This window comes from Theropithecus gelada, chromosome 4, assembly GCF_003255815.1.
Source record: "Theropithecus gelada isolate Dixy chromosome 4, Tgel_1.0, whole genome shotgun sequence".
NCBI classification, from domain to species: Eukaryota; Metazoa; Chordata; class Mammalia; order Primates; family Cercopithecidae; genus Theropithecus; species Theropithecus gelada.
Genome location: NC_037671.1, coordinates 169640735 through 169660246, shown reverse-complemented (window position 1 = coordinate 169660246; position 19512 = coordinate 169640735). Strand labels below are relative to the sequence as shown.

Sequence of the window (19512 nt, the reverse complement as noted above, 5' to 3'; positions counted from 1 at the left end):
GTAATCCCTGAACTTTGGCAGGAGGTCAAGGCGGGTGGATTACCTGAGGTCAGGAGTTTGAGACCAGCCTGGCCAACATGACGGAAACCCTGTCTCTATTAAAAATAAAAAAAAAAAATTAGCTGGGTATGGTGGCGCACGCCTGTAGTCCCAGCTACTCAGGAGGCTGAGGCAGGAGAATCGCTTGACCCTGGGAGGCAGAGGTTGCAATGAGCTGATATGGTGCCATTGTACTCCAGCCTGGGCAACAAGAGAAAAACTCCATCTCAGAAAAAAAAAAAGATATCTAAAAAATGATATATAATACTTACATTGTATACATTTTATATAAATATAAAATGCTATACCTAAGATGAAAAAAATCATTCTTAGTCTCATGAGGTGGTAACTTTTATGATTAAACACCTGTGTTTGTTAATAAGTTACTTGGGCTTTTTCAAAAATATATCTTAAGCATGGACTACTGTAAAAAAAAAAAATACTCATTTCAGAACAGACAACTTAATTATGGTAATTTTCCTCAGATAAAGTAAAAACTCATTCTGTCAGACATTAAATAACCTGGCACAGGGAGGCCCATGGGTTCTTTGTCTTGTGAGAAAACATCATCTACTGCCTCTGACATTTTTGTCTTTCCTTAATGTAAAAATCTATTGATTGAGCAGTCCTTGTGCAGTATTTCTTACATAATCCCCACTCAAGTAGCTACTCAGAAGAAAAGAAAAGTTCTATGTTCAATCACCATCTGTCTGCCAGAAAGGAAACATTGACGAATCACTTTTGAGTCAAAATAAGAGATTCCCAATGCAGCAACAATCTCAGCTGAATGCATACTTTAAGCCAAGCACAGAGTAAAGTAAAAAACAAAACAAAAACGTTCTAGAAGTCTGTGAGACACATAAGAAGAAGCAACATGTGAAATATGAAGGTATGACTATTTAGGGTAAAATAAATAAATAAATAAATAAATAAATTCAAACATCCAAAAGGCAGAAAAAAAATGAAAAAAAAAAAAAAAAAGGAAATGATTGCATTCTTAAAAAAATAAAGTCCTCTCATTTGAAAATCATAGGACAAATGTTACTTGAGAATTTCTGAATAAGTATTCTGTGGTAAATGCTAAAGCCCACCTACACGAGTAGAGAATCTTCTCCACCAGTGAAGAACCCTGGTGTCATATTAGAAACGACCCTCACAGTGAGGGATTGAGTGAGTTTTTAAGGCTGATAATCCAGGGGCCCTCCCCCAAAAGGTAATGATTTGGTCAGCGTAAGGTCTGCCATGGATAGATACCAAAGCTCCCCAGGTGGTTCTAACAGGTTGTCAGGATGGAATGCAGCTAGCCTATTGGCACGTAAATTGATTTCTCTGGACCATGTAGCTGAAGCTCATTGGACATTTTCACTCCATTGGGTTCCTGGGTCAACCCCACACAGAGCACAGTCCCTAAATACTGGAGGCCAGAGAGCAAATGAAGCTCAGTGATAAGAGGGTAATCTAATTTGCATTGAGAAAGGTGTAATAGAGGCTAATGCTAGAGACAGAGGAAACAGCAGGAGAAAACCAAATAAATTTGCTAGCAATTCTGAGACCAGAAGACTTTTTTTTCCTATGTCACTTTCCTACTCTCTAAAGTGTGTGTGGGGGTGTGTGGGGGTGTGGGTGTGTGTGTGTGTATACCCTGTCACTCTCCATTCTCCTCCCTTCAGGTCTTCCCATTGAACTGGTCAAAATTTGAGGGTAGAATTATATTTTAATTTTTATTACATACATATACCCTCAACTACGCAGAAGAAAATATATATATTTATGTATCATATACATAAGTAAAATTTTGTATATATTATATATAATTATATATATATACACACACACACCCCATTTTTTTTTAGTCAGGGTCTTGCTCTGTTGCCCCAGTTGAAGTGCAGTAGCATGAGCATGGCTCACAGCATCAAACTCCTTGGATCAAGTGATCTTCCCACCTCAGCTTTCTGAGTAGCTGGGATCACAGTTACGTGCCACAGTGGCCAGCTAATTTTTTTTTTTTTAGGGATGAGGTCTCACTATGTTACCCAGGCTGGTCTCAAACTTCTAGCCTCATGTGATCCTCCCACCTCAGTCTCCAAAAAGGTCTAAGATTACAGGCATAAGCCACTGCACCTGGCCTCTTACTTAAACTTTTATATTTGTTTATATTATATATTTATACAATATGAATATTATAGTTATTTTATATTCATATTTTATAATTTTAAACGTCAATTTATTTATTGCATTACAAATCTATTTAAGGGAGCACAGATAATTATCTTTTAGAAAGAAGAAACAGGAAGAAGACAAAGGAAGAGAGGAAAAAGGGAAGATTAATCCTGATGTTTTCTGTCATCCAATTACCTTTACTTCTTCAAATATGCAAATTAGTGGCACAGCATTTATGCCACACTCTCCTTTATACCATGAGGAAAAAGACTATAATATACGTCACTAGAATGCAGGTGAGAAACCAAAGCTGGACCATGAACAGAGACTAGGATTTGGAATCAGTCCTGCTCCCATTTTGCCCATTGCTCCTAGGCCAGTTACTTGACCTGCCCAGCCCAGTTTTATCAAGTGCAAACCCTATTTTCTCATGCTAGAAAAACATTTCAAGAGTCTATTTTATGTCAATTCAATTATGTAAGAAGGTGTAGCCTCTGTACATCTCAAAGAAATCTTAATAGTAGAGGGGAAAAAAAACCTTCCTTTGAGTGCTCATGTAAAGCTATCTTTTAAATTTTAAAAATGCAACTATGTTTCTCCCATGAAATAATGATAGAAATTTATTAGAATTAGCCCATGTTATTGTTTAATAAACATTTCCCATATGTATTGTATTTTTTTTCTCAATTATGATATCAACATTTATAATCTCCATTGTGGCTTTTCTACTCTTAGGTTTTAAAGCCCAATGTCATGAATGTTTTCTTTCTTTTCATATTGATTTTACAGTAGCCAGTCTAGAGACTGGTGTGTCCTCAGTATATAATTGCTTAATTGAGTTGGACTGAATAGAATTTTTAGCGCTCCTTTTTATTGAGAACATTCAATTTTACACTTTTAAGTGGACATATTTTCACGTCATTTTTCTTCCTCTTTCTCACATCTGTGTAAAGCACTTACAAAAAACTATCGTGAAATAGAAGGATCAACCTTACAGAGTCATTTCAAGTATGGTAATTCCAAATACCTTATTTATACTATTTGCTTTTTTGCATGTATCTAAAATCATATTGTTTTATTCTACCAAAAGATGAAAAGGAAATATTAAAACAATCAAGTAAAGAAAAAAATTCACAACTGGCATTTTTACTGCTGGACAATTTGATAGAAGAAAAGATTAGGAGATTGTATGCCCGTTCTGATACTAACTAGTTACATAATCCTAGATATATTCCTTGTCTCTTTCAACCTCAGTTAATACATAGAAAACTACTGGCACATGTGTGGCACACAGTAGGCTCTTGAGGAAGGTTACTCTTCCATTCCTTTTTAATATTTTATAACTAGCTCTGGGAGGTTTAGATATCTGTAGAGATTTTCATGTAAGTAAACCAGGTTGATTAGCCAATAAGAACTCAAGGGAAAAGACTTGACTTGCTCTCTCTCAATCTCTCTCTCTCTTTACCCCCCTCCTATTTCTCTCTCTCTTTTCTCATGACCAAAAGATGTTTCTGATGAAAATATTGGGAAATACATTATTTCCTAATTTTCTGATTAAGTGATTAAGATCCATTTAGTAACTCTGAAATGTTCAATCAGTGTTTGAGAGGGCCCTGACCATTTCCTACTCTGTACAATAACTGATGACAGCCACTCATTATGAGCCAGATTACAAGTACATCATCAAGTGCTATGGCTGATTAGTGCTTCTAATTATGTCAATCTAATAAATTATAAGGATGACAATAACAAGAGGCTACTCAGAGCAGATTCACCTGTTAATATGCAGCCTAAATCTTTCAATATGGATATGATAAAGACGGCATGGACTCATCCATGCGGCCAGTGGACTTCTCAAATTCTTTTTTTTAAAGAAAAAAGAACATAGATATATTTAGAGAACATCAAGACCTCAAAAGTAAATAGACTTAGGGACTACCTTCCACAAATATTAAATGCAAGTTATTAAGAGAGGGGACACAAATGGAGGGGAACTCAGAATACGAAACACACTGTGGAGGGAGCTACACGGCACCACTGACCTGAAGTCAATAGAGGCAGAATTGGAGTCTAAATATATTCAAGGTTTACTCTCCCTGTGAAATGGCCAAAGTAAGTAAGCCCAGCATTGAGTGGAGGAAGAAACAGGGCCCAACCACTAGACAGACACAACTCCAAGGAAAGAAGCAGGAAGATCAAAGAGTCCCTGGAACAGACAATCACAGCCTCACTAAGCAACCTGAGATCTTTCCATTTTCTTCATTCAGGAATAATCCCTGAATTTCCTCCAAGTAGTGGCAGTTTTGCGATTTATTCAAATTAATTCATTTGGGCTGGACATCAACAGATGGGTCACTGGGGGCAGGCGGGTGGCAACAAAAGGAAAAAGGAAAAGCTGAGAATGTTTCAGAAGGAAAAAAACATCTGTTTTGCCCACTACTGTATCCCGAGTATCTAGAACACTCCCTTGCAAATGGTAGGCACTCAAAACGTACTTGTTAAATGCACAAATCAATCTCCGTACAATATCTTTAACTAGAAAAAGAAAATAGAAAAGAAAATTCTCCCCTTTCTCCTTCAAGAATCAAAGGACAGGAGATTTAGATTCAAAGTCTTTTATTTCTTGCCACACAACTGCCCATCTCTCCCAAGGCTGCTTGCCAGCTAAACACAGCCCCTAGTGATTGATCGAGCTACAAAGAAGTCTGGAGCTTTCTATCCATGCTCTGCCATTCTAATAAGTTAAATATGGCTTATGTTTATGTACTGCCAAAATAAGTGATGAGCTTAATTGAAGAGGAGAGTTGATGCCTTTGCTAGGATTATACTTCTTAAAAAATGACAATACCTCCAATTCTTGGAAGATTCCAGCTTTCTACTAAGAACAACAACAATCACAAAAAATAAGTATATTATACCACACTAAAAGAGCCTTGTATCCTCCTGTCCTTTATGTTTAAATCAGAAAGTAATGTCCCAGATGCTGATTATAATAAAATACACACGTGTAAACTATTGCCATCTTTTTATGAGGCAAATGTGATTTATGAATGGCTGTAACACTGATTAGAGAACATAATAGATGGTAAACAATTCATTGAAAATGCTATGTCCATCAAACAAACCTTTATCATATAATTCTTCATGAAAACTGTTGTTTATTTAAATGAGATTTTATTGCTACCTTTATCATATAATTCTTCATGAGGACTGTTGTTTATTTAAATGAGATTTTATTACTACGGTAGGAGTTAGCATGAAAAACATTTTCCAAATTTTTACCCAATCGATGGGCTTACTCAGCTGGCTCGTTATGTTTTAGAAAAGTTGAAGACTAGACGCATTATATTCATACAGATATTATAGAACTTTAATTTGTGAAAAATCACATTACTCCTCTGTAGTTAAGAACACTGGAAAAGAAAGTAACATTATATTTTTCTGTGCTTTTTCATGCATTACAACTTTATGAATCTAAATTGGACTTGAGAAGCTAACGAAATTATTGTCGTCGTCTATAGGCCTGAAAGCAATTACTTACACTTCAAGTTTTTATATGAAAATTAAAAAGACAAAGTCTAATATTGCCTAGACACCTTCTCCCTCGGTGTTAGGAAATCAGTGAACTGTTTATGATTCCATTATGCAGTGTGGTATTTCAGTGAAGAAAGAGAAACAGTAAAGAAAAAAGCAAAGAGTTATAAACATGTTCAATTACTGTGTGAATTATTTTAAAATCGAAGAATATAGAAAATAAAATGTTGTGTCTACTGAATATCTACAAATACTAACTATTACTGAAGTAGTTTAAGATAGTACACTATGGCAGTTTTAAGAGTATCAAGTTTTGTGACATAAGCCTTAGTTCATATTTTGGCTCTGTCACATAGAAGACAGTATGCCTCTAAGCCTCTCAGACTCTCAGTTTCCTCATCTGTAGAATGGGTGGTAAGTATTCACCCTCAAGAAGTTATTATGAGAATGCAATTAAACAAGGCAGGTAAGTTTCCTGGCACAGTGTGTGGCACATGGTCAGCACCTGTGAAATGCTGGCTTGTTGGGAATGTCTGCATTTACCACCATTTTTCACTTTCCCCTTCTTTTATGGGATTGGATACTTCCTCCATTTAGCATGATATTATGAAGAGGGTCTGCCAATCCTAGCAGACCCTGAGTCCCATGTTACTCAAGCCAAGTCAACCAGAGCCCTCTCCTGGAATATTCTGGATCTAAAGAAGGGTGAGCCCTTCCTGGTATGAGGTTGTGAGCTATACGGTTATAGGAAAGCTAAGAAAATCAAAACCTGTACAGAGAAGCAGAAAGGAAGACATGGAGAAAAGCCTTCTGGGTGGTATTCCAGTCCCTGTGGTCAGCTACGTCTCTGCCGTGGTTCGGTTATGGAGGCCGATGCCTTCCCCTTCATGCCTACACTTAGGGAAGCTGTGTGCCTGTCATTTACAATGAGTGAGGCTCCAATTAATAAAGTTGTTACAAGGAAAGCAAAAGCCCCGGGAGAAAACACCCATTAGTTTTACTAGCCCAATTACTTGTATTAACTAATGTGTAATTTGTACTCATTTTATTACATACAAGAAAATAATGTTATAACCTTAAGTTATATGGAGAATATAAAAGTAACTTCTACTAAACTATATAAATTTCAAATCTTCACTCATTTAATAACTATGAAATTGTATTTGCATAAGTTTGCGAATACTGGCATAAAGTGGACTGACATAATAGACTGAATATGTCACTTATCAATTCTTTGTTAGATCACAAAATATGTGAGATTTTACAGAGAAGAAAAATACTCTTAATACTTGGTTTTCTAAAATATCAGGAAATATTTAAAAATTAAACAGTATACCCTGAGTTAAATATTAAATACTACTAAATATACATAGCCATCTGTCAAAGGACCAAAGAGGAAAACTTTAACCCATATGTACTTTTTATCTGAAAAATTATTATTAACTATTCATCACATATACATTCATACACAACTATATAAAGTTGTATATGCATATGCATATACACACATACACAACTATACCCACTATACTCAACTATACATGCACAAGTATACTAAATTAAGTAATAACTGGGTTTTTCTATGATTATTAATAAAATATTTAAATTAAGTAAAACTGACTGCTCCAGACTGAAACGGAAATGGCAGCTTAAATAAAATAGTAGTTGTAGTGACAGTAATGTTTTTTTTTTTTTTTTTTTTTTTTGAGACGGAGTCTGGCTCTGTCGCCCAGGCTGGAGTGCAGTGGCCGGATCTCAGCTCACTGCAAGCTCCGCCTCCCAGGTTCCCGCCATTCTCCTGCCTCAGCCTCCCGCGTAGCTGGGACTACAGGCGCCCGCCACCGCGCCCGGCTAGTTTTTTTGTATTTTTAAGTAGAGACGGGGTTTCACCGTGTTAGCCAGGATGGTCTCGATCTCCTGACCTCGTGATCCGCCCGTCTCGGCCTCCCAAAGTGCTGGGATTACAGGCTTGAGCCACCGCGCCCGGCCTGACAGTAATGTTTTAACTGTAATAATTTTAAAGATGATTCCTGAGGAAACTCATGAACAAAATAATGCAATCTCTTTTTTAATCTAAAAATATCAAAAGCAGAGGACAGGTGTTTTCTCCATACATATGTATACAATGAATTGCATAATTTTCTAAACACATTTAGAGGTGAAATAGCCTATAAAATTGTTAGCAGTTTTATTTAGTGATTGATAGCTTTAAATCATAAAATATGTTTGGTCGTGGGTGCCTGTGCATATGCATGCCTGCCTGCCTGCATCTGTATGTGGTATAGAGAGAGGAAGACCGACAGAAGGCACCAACTCCCCTGTGCATATCTGACTTTTAAACTGAACTGAAGGTAATGAACAGAAGAGAAGACACAAGTATTCCCTGATTCCCTCTGGAGGTCTGGGGGTAGGGGTGGGTGAAGGCTGTTGTCTTGCACAGCTTCATTGTGCAGCAGTGTGGTTCACACAGGAATTCTGATCTGGGACTGAGAACAGCCAGGGGAGGTTGGCAGCACAAGGGAGAGACCAGAAAACATGGATGCAAGGTTAAGAAGCTCTAGACATTGAGATCAAGGAGAAGTTAGGAAGTTAGGGGCTAGATGGCTGTCAGTGAACACAGACAGAGGAGATAGAATTGAAGGGATGAGTCAAAAGCCAGCCAAAATCCAGAGGTTAAGGAAGTCATTGTCATAGATGCTTAGGGATCTATTCTTGAATCTACCTTTCATTAGCTGGATGACTTTGGTCAGCACCATAATACCTTCTTGACCTTTATGTTTTTATTTATTTTTTTAAATCATACTGTATGATCAGCTCAATTCATTGGGATAGACAGGAGAATGAATATAAAAGTGGCTTGAAAAGTACAAGGAACAATGCAAAGGATGAGAGACTGTTGTACTGTGATACTTTCTAACACATGCAAACTAGGGATTAAAATCAAATGATAAACAGTTCAATTGCATTAAAAGGAAAAAAGTACACATTGACATGATACAAATTAAATGAAATTAAGTATTTCCATATTGCTCAAACAAAAGTCAGGGACTACTGACAAAGTTGTGAACTTGGCAAAATTTCTACACGGATTCAGATAATTTTAGTTCGGCTAAAAATCATATTTACTTAGTAGCCATTTGTAAGCAGAAATTTGAGTAGTTGAGTTTTCCAAAGAGCTACATTTTACCCATTTAGCTCTATTTTTCTATGGTTACCATTTTGGAAGAAAATTTACTAAAATATAATATAAGTTCCTATGCCTTCTCTTAACTGATTTATATTCTGTCTTCAGAAATACGCACACCATAATCCACAGCTTCAGTTTTCTTTTACTGTTGAAAGTTCCAAAGACTACCTGGTTTTGTTTCATTTTAGGATTCTTGCATATCTTTTTATCATTTCTTTCTCCTTATTGCTGTCAGGCTGCTAGAGTCATTTCTCACCATTAATCTTTGTCCCTGTCCTGTCACTTCATTTTGCTACTTACCTATCACTCACCGGACATCAAGTTCATACCAGTGTCTACAGTAGAAGTTAATACCTCTGAGAAGTACTTCAGTGGCTTCTTTCCCATGATCTAAGAAAAGGATCTGCACTATGTTTTCCACACAATCTCTATCCTGGCTGCTCAGATCATTTTTTTACACTCTTTCAGATTCTGCATCAATGAGGGTAGTCACTAAAAAAAGAGGAAAGGGCTGAGCTTCAGACACAGACATTGGAAAACACAGTGAGAGAGACAACAGGGTGCCAGGGAATCATGGCAGAGAGCTCGGGAAGGGAAAGCGTCCAGGAAGACACAAAGCCCCAGCAGAGCCGGCAGGATGACCAGCAGCTGCGCAGGCCAATGAGGCAAGCGTTGGAAATCAGGTCAGAGGACCTACAGGCAGAAGACCGGGATGGGCAATGGGGCAAAGGCAAGGAAGACCACTACCTGCAGAACGTCGTGAGGAGCCTGGCTTCCAATGAACCTCAAGAGTGGAGTGAAGAGAAGCACGAGGTGGGGCTGGATGGAAAAGCTGAGCAAAATGCTGTGCAGTCTTTTGTGCCAGGTGGAGGAGCTCAGACCCCATGGCATGCACTACGGACAGTTTTTGTCCCCAGGAAACCTCATGACAGGTTTGTGCTTTAGGTTTATCATTTTAGGATTTATGTTAATGGAGAAATGCCAATTAAGAATATATTGAAATAGGTCTGACATAAGATTGGTATGGAGGAAACTAATGTGGAAAGGTCAATTAATAGTGATTTTTAAATACTTAAAAATACATACAACACTATAAGATAATTAATAATAGAAAAAAATTTTAAAGGAGTTGGAAGGAAAAAAGGCGTTGGAGATAAAAATCATGGAGGAAAGTGTTTTCTAGAATAGTTACTTAAAAGAAAAGAGGTGACTCCATCTTGGTATGTCTTTATAACATGGTACACATCACATACTCACAAAATGCTTATTGAATAGAACCAAAAAAAATCACTTGATTTCTTCCAGATCTAATCTCTCCAACATTGAGTACTTCAGCATCAAACAGGATAACTAATGTTCAAATGCTTGCTGCTTCTAATAGCAGATGTGCATAAGTCATAGTAAACAACGAAACTATAAAAGCTATTATGGATAGTTTTCTTTGACTTATTTTTAACAACAGGTGAAATCAGCCAGTGTTATAGAAAATAATGTCAGGAAAGGAGGCAGTATGAACATTGCTAATAATAAACAAATAAACAAAAAAACTAACATAAAGTTAAATTGACATTACTTTTTTTTTCTTGCCCCCCAAATGTAGTATTAAAAACATCCTGAATGTTGCAGTAAAATAAGAACTCAAAAGCCAGTATCTTTTTTTTTTTTTTCTGTGTATCTTTCTAGACATTTTATTAGGGATTTGAAACATGAATGCCCAAATGTACAGACTTCCTCACCAACACTATGATCCATAACTAGAATGTTCATGAAACTTTTTTAAAAATTATACAATATAGTTTTAACCCTTAAATGACTGACCACTGAGGAGAGTCTAGAATAATGTGGAGTTTTAGTGATGTAACAGTTTGTACTGCTTTAAAGTAGCTTTTTATAAACTTTGCAAAGTACTCGGGAAGCAAGGAGACAAGAAAAGCCGACTGAAAGTAGATTTTAAATTGGATAAGATGAGACAAGTGAACTTCTTATTTTTTTCCCCAAGCTTAAAAAAACAAAACTGTAGTAGCACCTTCTTTCTTGTTGTATGAAGTTACAGTGTTCTGCCTGACTTTCCAGGTCCTCTGTAGCCTGAACTGTTCAGCACATACAAGCATCTCATCCCCATCTGCCGTACAGGCAACCAGGCCAGGCTGTCTACTGACTCCCCAAAATACAGCTGCATTTTCCTTATGGCTGAGCTGTTCTGCTAAGGATCCTGTCCCCCAGTATGGCCATCCATCTTTCTCGAACTTAATCACTTCCTACCTGTCCATACGCCTAAGACTAGCTCAGAAATCAACCTCTCCACTCTGACCCTCAGAGTCCTTCTCTCCTGGAATGCCCACATCACTTAGAATCCTCAGGACACAACTGAGTGCATGAGTATGGACACTTTTACATGGCTTGCCTTCTCACCCTCTGTGCTAGTTTTGATCTCCCACTAAATTGAAACCTCAGGAACATGTCTTATACTTCTTTATCCATCTTGGACAGTACTCAGCTTATGTATGTATTCATTCAAACACTATGTAATAAGCACCTACCATGTTCCAGATAATATTCTAAATATTACAAAACACAGCAGTGGAAAAAAAAAAATAACCCTCTGTCTTCATGGAGCTTACACCTGCAGGAAGTGGAATGAAAGGGACCATAATAAGAGACCAGGTCAGAAACGTAACATGGCATCCCCTGGCATAGAGTCTGTGAGCCATTATAAGAATCTGACTTCTCTGAGTCACATGATATGACGTATATATTCAAATGCTCCTTATGGCTGTTGTGTTGGAAATCTCTAATAAGGGAGCAAAGTCAGAGCAGGGAGATGAGTTGAAGGAACCTGCAATCATCCAAGGGGTAGTAGGGGCTTAGACCAGGAGAGCATAGTAGATGTGGTGATAAAGGATCATATTCTAGGTACATTTTGAATGTAGTGATGACAAGACTTGCTGACAAAATGGATTTGGGTGACAAAAGGACAAAGGAGCCAATAGCGACCAATGGATTTTAGCCTGAGCAACCCAGAAGACGGAGGGGCATGAGGTAAGATGCAAAGACTGCAGGAAGAATGGACTCAGGGTGGCAGGAGGGGGCAGGGGTTTCTTGATAGATATAGGAAAGGAATTTCGTAAATGTTGAGCACTTATTCTAGAAAAGTTGGGGTTTATTTCCATTTTGTCTTAAAAACCAATAATCCAATTACTCTACTGCTGATAATATCAGTTTCTCCCATCTACAGTTATTCTTTATAGACTCAAGATTGTGAGGAAAAGTAAGTACTGATGAGTTCAACTCTTTCAAAGAATTCTCTACAGTTTGGGCTTGTTTCCTTTTTGTAAAATTTTTGTGGGTACACAATAAGTATACATATATTTATGGGGTATATGAGATATCTGGGCTCATTTTCCTTGTTGTTAAATATGGTGATGGTGGTGGGAAGAGTGGGGTAGAAAGGAATCATTGTTAAACATCTAGCTCATAAAAACATTCTTGTAATAGGTTGTATATAAAGTCAGAATAATAAATAAATGAATTTCTTTATACCTCTTATTTACTCAGGCAGTCATGTACCCTTCATGAAACTTTTATTGAGTACCTGATATACACAGGCATTGCACAGGTTGTAAAATGATCAAAACTGGATTCCTGAACTTAGGGTAAGTAAGAAAATGTTAACATCTGAAAATCAATACAAATAAAAGCTGCATATGTTAGATATCCAACAGGACTGGGCTGAGACCTGAGCAGTTCATTTTTCCTTGATGGACCTCAGTTTTCTCATCTATTAAGTGAGTAGCCTTGGACTAGTTCATCTCTAAGGCTCTTAACCATTCTAATATTGTATATGAAGGACATAAGCAAGCCTTAAAATGTTCTTTTGAAAAAACTTCAAAAGATGAAAGAAGAGAAGGTAGCACATCCATGACAAGACAGTTCCAAAATCATTCAAGGAAGTAGATAGTATAGATTGGTTATGGAACTATAAAAATGGTAGTAAAAAATTGGTTGAAAAATCAGGAGGGCTTCAATTACAAAGTTGTTTTTTTTTTTTTTTTTTTTTTTTTTTTTTTTTTTTTGAGACAGAGTTTGGCTGTGTCACCAGGCTGGGGTGTTATCTCGGCTCACTGCAATCTCTGCCTCCCAGGTTCAAGCGATTCCCCTGCCTCAGCCTCCTGAGTAGCTGGGACTACAGGCATGAACCACCAAGCTTGGCTAATTTTTTGTATTTTAGTAGAGACAGGGTTTCACCATGTTGGCCAGGCCGGTCTCCATCTCCTGACCTCGTGATCCACCAGCCTCAGCCTCCCAAAGTGCTGTGATTAAAGGTATGAGCCATCATGCCCGGTCTACAAAGATTTTTAAAATAAATATGCTAGGCTGGGCATGGTGGCTCATGGCTGTAATCTCAGCCCTTTTGGAGACCAAAATGGGAAGATGGCTTGAGCCCAGAAGTTCATGACCAACGTAGACAATACAATGAGATTCCATCTCTACGAAAACTTTTTAAAAACATAGCCTATAATCTTAGCTACTCAGTAAGCTGAAGTGGGAGAATCACTTGATCCTGGGACACTGACGTGTAGTTGGCCATGATTTCACCACTACACTCCAGCCTGGACAACAGAGCAAAACTTGTCTCAAAATAATACATAAAATTAAATAAAATGAAAATAAAATAAAATAAAATAAAATATGTCATGCTGGAGGCCAAGATTTTTTTTTCAGTATGTAATGGAAAGTCAAGAAAGATGTATAATCAGGGGAGAAACATGAATATGATTATATGATAAGATTTACTTATCAGTAGTAGACTAAGTGGACAAGGGAGAATATATGGGCTTCACACAGATGATAAAACAATGCAATGGGACCGATGCTACCAAAAGTAGCAACAGATTCTGCCTAAAACTATTCCAAGTCTACACACAGAAGCCTGAGAATGTGGAATTATGGAATTAATGGCAGTATGTGTGTGCACATGAGTATATTGTGTGTATATGTACGTGTGTGTGTATACATTTTATATATACATATATAAACACAGTACTCAGAAGGAATAATTCTTCAAAGACAGAAATAGCAAATGTAAGGCTGAGTGCAGAGGCTTACGTCTGTAATCCCAGCACTTTGGGAGGCTAAGGCAGGCAGATCACTTGAGGCCAGGAGTTCGAGACCAGCCTTGCCAACATGGAGAAACCTCATCTCTACTAAAAATACGAAAACTAGCTGGGCGTGGTGGCAGATGCCTGTAGTCCCAGCTATGTGGGGAACTGAGGTATGAGAATCGCTTAAACCTAGGAGGCAGAGGTTGCAGTGAGCCGAGATCGCGCCACTACACTCCAGCCTAGGTGACAGAGTGAGACTCTATCTCAAAAAAAAAAAAAAAGAAAAAGAAAAGAAATAATAATTATGAGTGATTTGTAGACCACCGGATTTGGTGAAAAGTGGAAGACTCAACAATGACTTAGCTTTCTAGGAGGCTAACTGGAAAGATGGTGATACCACCAGCAGAAAATAAAAAGAAATGCCAGACAAGTTAATTGTGCTCTGTATGTGTGTGCGTGTGTGTGTACATACACACACATATATAGAATTAGTTTCAGAGAGTCAAAAAGATTATGGTCTTGATGGGAAATTTATTCAGACTGAAGAAGGTTCCTTGCGTACGATTCAGTAGGAAAATGGCTACCTGTCCATATGTCCGACCTAGTTCCAGTTATAGTCAAAGAAAGCATTTTCCAACTATGCTTCCCTTACAAGTAATAAATGTTTATGATTTACACAGTAAGAGGTAATCTTTCAGGTTTGCTGTTACTATGCGAAGTGAATGATGAAAAATGATTTTGAATGGCATGTTTATTTTAAAAAATGTATCAGAATGATTTTATTGTCAGCAGTGAAAAACCACAATACAGATATACAATGGACCCAGAATTCATTACACATTTTCTCTTAAGTTTATTATATGATGTATTGCTATTTGTTAGTAGGGTAGTTACTGTTTCAATTTTAAGCTAAAGTACATAAATGTTACAGGTTATTTTTATTTTATTTTTATTTTTATTTTTATTTTTTTTGGAGACGGAGTCTCACTCTGTCGCCCAGGCTGGAGTGCAGTGGCAGGTTATTTTTAAATTAAACAAATGCTGTTGTCTGCTTGTAAAAGAAAAGTATTTAGGTGTCTCATTTTTAAAAGTAACCTTACATATAGATATTTAAATATTTTATATAGTTACTATTATATTTTAATAAATTTCTTCTACTTGCAATTATTATCACATAACATGTTTAAATATAAGAAATTTTTTTTTGCTAGTAAATTTGCTAGTAAGGTAGTTATCATTTAAATTTTAAGTCAAAGTAAATAAACACTACACTGTGTTATTTTTAAATTAAAGAAATGTCTGCTTGTAAAAGAAAGGACTTTGGTGTGTCATTATCAAAAGTAATCTTACTTATAGACCTTGAAATATTTTATATATTTACTTTTATATTTTAATAACTTCCTACTACTGCTTGCAATTATTTATCATGTAACTGGTTTATAAGAAATATAAATGTTTATTTCTTACAGAAATTATTTTTATAGTTACAGTACACTTTTTAGATCAATCCATTTTTTTCTGCAGTTAATTTCCTTTAAAATTGATATTGAGGTATACAAAAATTTTATTTTCTTAATTTAAGAATCTAGATATCTATTAATTAATGACATATTTGAATAAAGTAACACTTAGAAGAAAAGATTTAAATATTAGATACTAAAATGCTATAAGGAAATTTCCTACTTGATTTTGGGTCTTTTGTTCTCCTAGCATGTGTTTTTATGATGTAGTGGAGAAATCAGTCTCACCTGTTTTTGATTGTAGGTTTCTTCTTGGTTCTTCAGGGGCCTCAATCGGCTGATCAGCCAAGAAAACTCGGGCCTGGTCGACAGCATTCAGGACGGAATATTCTTTCTCCTTTAACTCCCGTCTCAGGGCCTTTCAAAAGAGAAGCAAAAGTTGAGTTTGTAACCTCACGTGTTCACCAAATTAAGGGACATCGTCAACTATACCACTTCTGACCACACTTAGCAAGAAAATGACTAATAGCAAGCATTGCAGCTAAGTTAGAAGCCAAAATGTAAATTTTATAGATATGAAGAAAAATACAAAGGAAAAAAGATAATTTCTGTAAAACTTAACTGTACAAAAAAAGAAACAGCTTTAAAATTTTCACCTAAGGGAAATTGTTACAGTGTATTTGAATTTGCGCAAAATGTACTTTTAGGCTTTTCACAAATGTCAGATTGATAAAATATAATAGCCTTTGCTAAGATACTTTTTTCTTGTAAGACTGACTGACAAAAAAATTACATCCAATGATACAGAGAAAGGTAATTTCACAAGTAGCAATAAGAGCCTCTGAAGGGTTTTACATTATTTAGAATCCATTAAGAAAAAAAAAATGAGATAGAAACAAAGTACATACATGAAATCAAAACTAAACCAATGAGAGCACATACAAAACAATCTGCAATTATCTTAAAATATGTTCCATCTCTCATGCTGAGGCAATTACTATTTTTCTTATGTGAAATTTTTCATGCAAATCTATGATTCTCAGAATAGTTTCTCTTTAGCACCTTTGTTCTTTTAAGTGGAGCTAAACTTTCACCCCTGCACCTATAAAAACAAAAAAACTCCTTCAGCGACTGCTGCAAGGTAAGAGTAAATGAAGATTTTCTCAGGTGCAATTTTAATGCTGTTGCCAAATGGAATTTGTTAATATTGTTATCCTCTTAAAATTAAACACATAACCACCTACTGGCTCTAATATTTTGCTTTCAGTGTAGTTTCCTGGCAACCTATTATGAAAACTCAGACTTTTATTTTCTAAAATACTTAACTTTCATTATATTTTAGAATGAATAAAATATTTCCTTTGGAAGACAACTAAATTTTTAGTAGTATTTGACATCACTATGTTGGGATGTTACAGTATTTGCAGGCTAGATCCTTTTCTTCCGTTGTCAATAAAAAGTAAGAATGAAAAAATCTAGAAATACCAGAATAATCATCTTATGTAAAATATGGATCTAAGCAACACACACACACACACAAACCAATGGTAATGAAGTTGACAGAAACTAATGGGCTACATTTTCTATATCCAGAAAATCTCATGATAGCCTTTAGGAAATCGAAAGATTCAAGGAGGATTTAGCAGTAAAGCAAGAGTAGAGTGCTTGATTGAGTAAGGTCATGAAGCATGCACATGCCGCCTGTCACCCTCCTCAAGTACTACTCTAGAAACCACTATTACTGATAATTTTCCTATGCGTGTATAGAAAAGATAAGTCATAACGTGGTAAGCGTACTGGAAAGTGCGTTTGGACTAACCAAAGTGTAGCTTAACCCTCACAGGTGGGGAGGGATGAGAAGAGCTGACAAGAACTAGTGAGAGATAGAGTGACATAAATACTATTTTTTGTGTGTAAGTATTGTCAATATAATTTGACTTTTAAACTACGCAATTATTACTTCGATAAAAAATTTAAAATAAAGGAGAAAAGTGAACCAAAAAATCCACAATTAAAATATAGTGATGTAACACAGAATATAGGATAAAATAAAACTTTCTCTAAAATGCAAAGGTACATTTGTATATCTTTCCTAGATTCCGTAAAACCGAACACTGACAGCAAGGTAAATCAACTAAATTCGCAGAGCAATTATCACTGATGAGCATTAAATGACTATGTTGGTTGGTGGGGGGTGGGGGCGGGGGCGGGCGGGGATAGCAAACCTTCCACCATCTCCTGTTTAACAAACGCAGCTTGTGAAGAAGTTTCAGGATGTGACATTCAGGAAATTAAAAAAAAAAAAAAAAAAAAAAAAGATTATATACATCTGGCACTTAAAACTTTAATATATGGAAATAAAAAGAGACACAAGAGAAATGGAAAAAAATATTTTTAATCCAAAAAAATACACATTTACAAGTCTTGAGCCAGTTCTTTAACTTAGATTATTATGTTATTAGAGCACGAAGCTCTAGAGGAATAAAAATATTCCTAGCATTTACTTCCAAAATCACCTAAAAATATATAATAATGACATGAAAAATCATGCTACTTAAAAATTGTGAAAAATAGTAGGTAATATAGCAAAATTATTTTTTTAAATTTTAGTGGTCAAGATATCTCCCAAACCCACATCTAATCAGTAAATATGGGAGCAGTAAACATTCCTTTTTTTTTTTTTTTTTTTTTTGAGATGGCGTCTCACTCTGTCACCCAGGCTGGAGTGCAGTGGTGCAATCTCTGCTCATTTGCAACCTCAGGTTCAAGTGATTCTCCTGCTTCAGCCTCTCAAGTAGCTGGGATTACAGGTGCCCACCCCTGCGCCCAGCTAATTTTTGTATTTTTAATAGAGATGGGGTTTTACACCATGTTGGCCATGGTTGGCCAGGTTGGTCTCAAACTTCCAACCTCAGGTGATCCACCTGCCTTGGCCTCCCAAGTGCTGGGATTACAGGTGTAAGCCACCACACCCATCTAGGAGTAGGTTTTGTTTTTTTTTGTTTGTTTGTTTGAGGCAGAGTCTTGCTCTGTCGCCCAGGCTGGAGCGCAGTGGTGCAATCTCGGCTCACTGCAATCTCTGCCTCCACCTTCCGGGTTCATGCCATTCTCCTGCCTCAGCCTCCTGAGTAGCTGGGACTACAGGCGCCCACCAGCACGCCTGGCTAATTTTTTGTATTTTTAGTAGAGATTGCATTTCACCATGTTCGCCAGGATGGTCTCGATCTCCTGACCTCATGATCTGCCTGCCTCGGCCTCCCAAGTGCTGGGATTACAGGCAAGAGCCACCGAGCCCGGCCCAGGAGTAGTAAAGATTCTTTAAACGCTGTGCAAGCGCTATGCTAGATTTCTTCCTGGGGAAGGGGAAGTCTCAGAAATGTACGGATTTAATGCAAGCCACTGAAGAGAAGGTGAAGACCTTAGAACACCTCTTCACTCTGTTTTATCAAATAGGAGGAAGAATTCACACAATGGCAATTAGAATTCAGCACAAAAGATCAACCAGAAAACAGCAATAGGCAATTATGTAGAAAGAAATTAAAAAATGAGAGAAGACAGGACATAAAGGTAAATGACTGAGAGAAGGAAGAGCAGAGGCAGAACCGGCCCTCAGGAAATATAAAACTACTATGGGCATATATTTCACAGGCAAATCCAGATCTTGTGTTGGAGAAAGAAGACAATATGATCCATGCAACTTAGGTGTACGGTAATTTCTGACTAGGAATTCTAGACTATTAATAGTCCACAAAATGTGCATTGTGTAGGAGTGTGGGGAGGGAAGAGGGCAAAGGAGAGATTTGTCTTTGAACTTCATTTTACATTTCAAAAATTGAAATGGAAATATGTATATATTGGTCTACATATAGAAAGGATACTTTGGAAAACCAACCTATCAACTTCCTTTATGGATGGAATTTTATTAGTTTAACATGGAGACTCTGACAATAGAGTAATCTCTTTGGCTGGCTGTTTGCTCTGCCTGGAAAGCTCTTTTCTGAGATTTAGCCACATCACAGATTCCCTCACC

At 36.7% G+C, this 19512-nt stretch overlaps 1 protein-coding gene across 2 annotated transcripts in view; it reads right to left on the bottom strand.

Moving 5' to 3' along the window:
* Window positions 1-19512, bottom strand: part of UTRN (utrophin) — a 581550-nt gene that overhangs the window by 113213 nt on the left and 448825 nt on the right. For both annotated transcript variants that reach the window (XM_025381643.1, XM_025381644.1), the window contains exon 54: window positions 15771-15900. In XM_025381643.1, the coding sequence (XP_025237428.1) occupies window positions 15771-15900 (130 nt within the window). The remainder of the gene's footprint in view (window positions 1-15770; window positions 15901-19512) is intronic.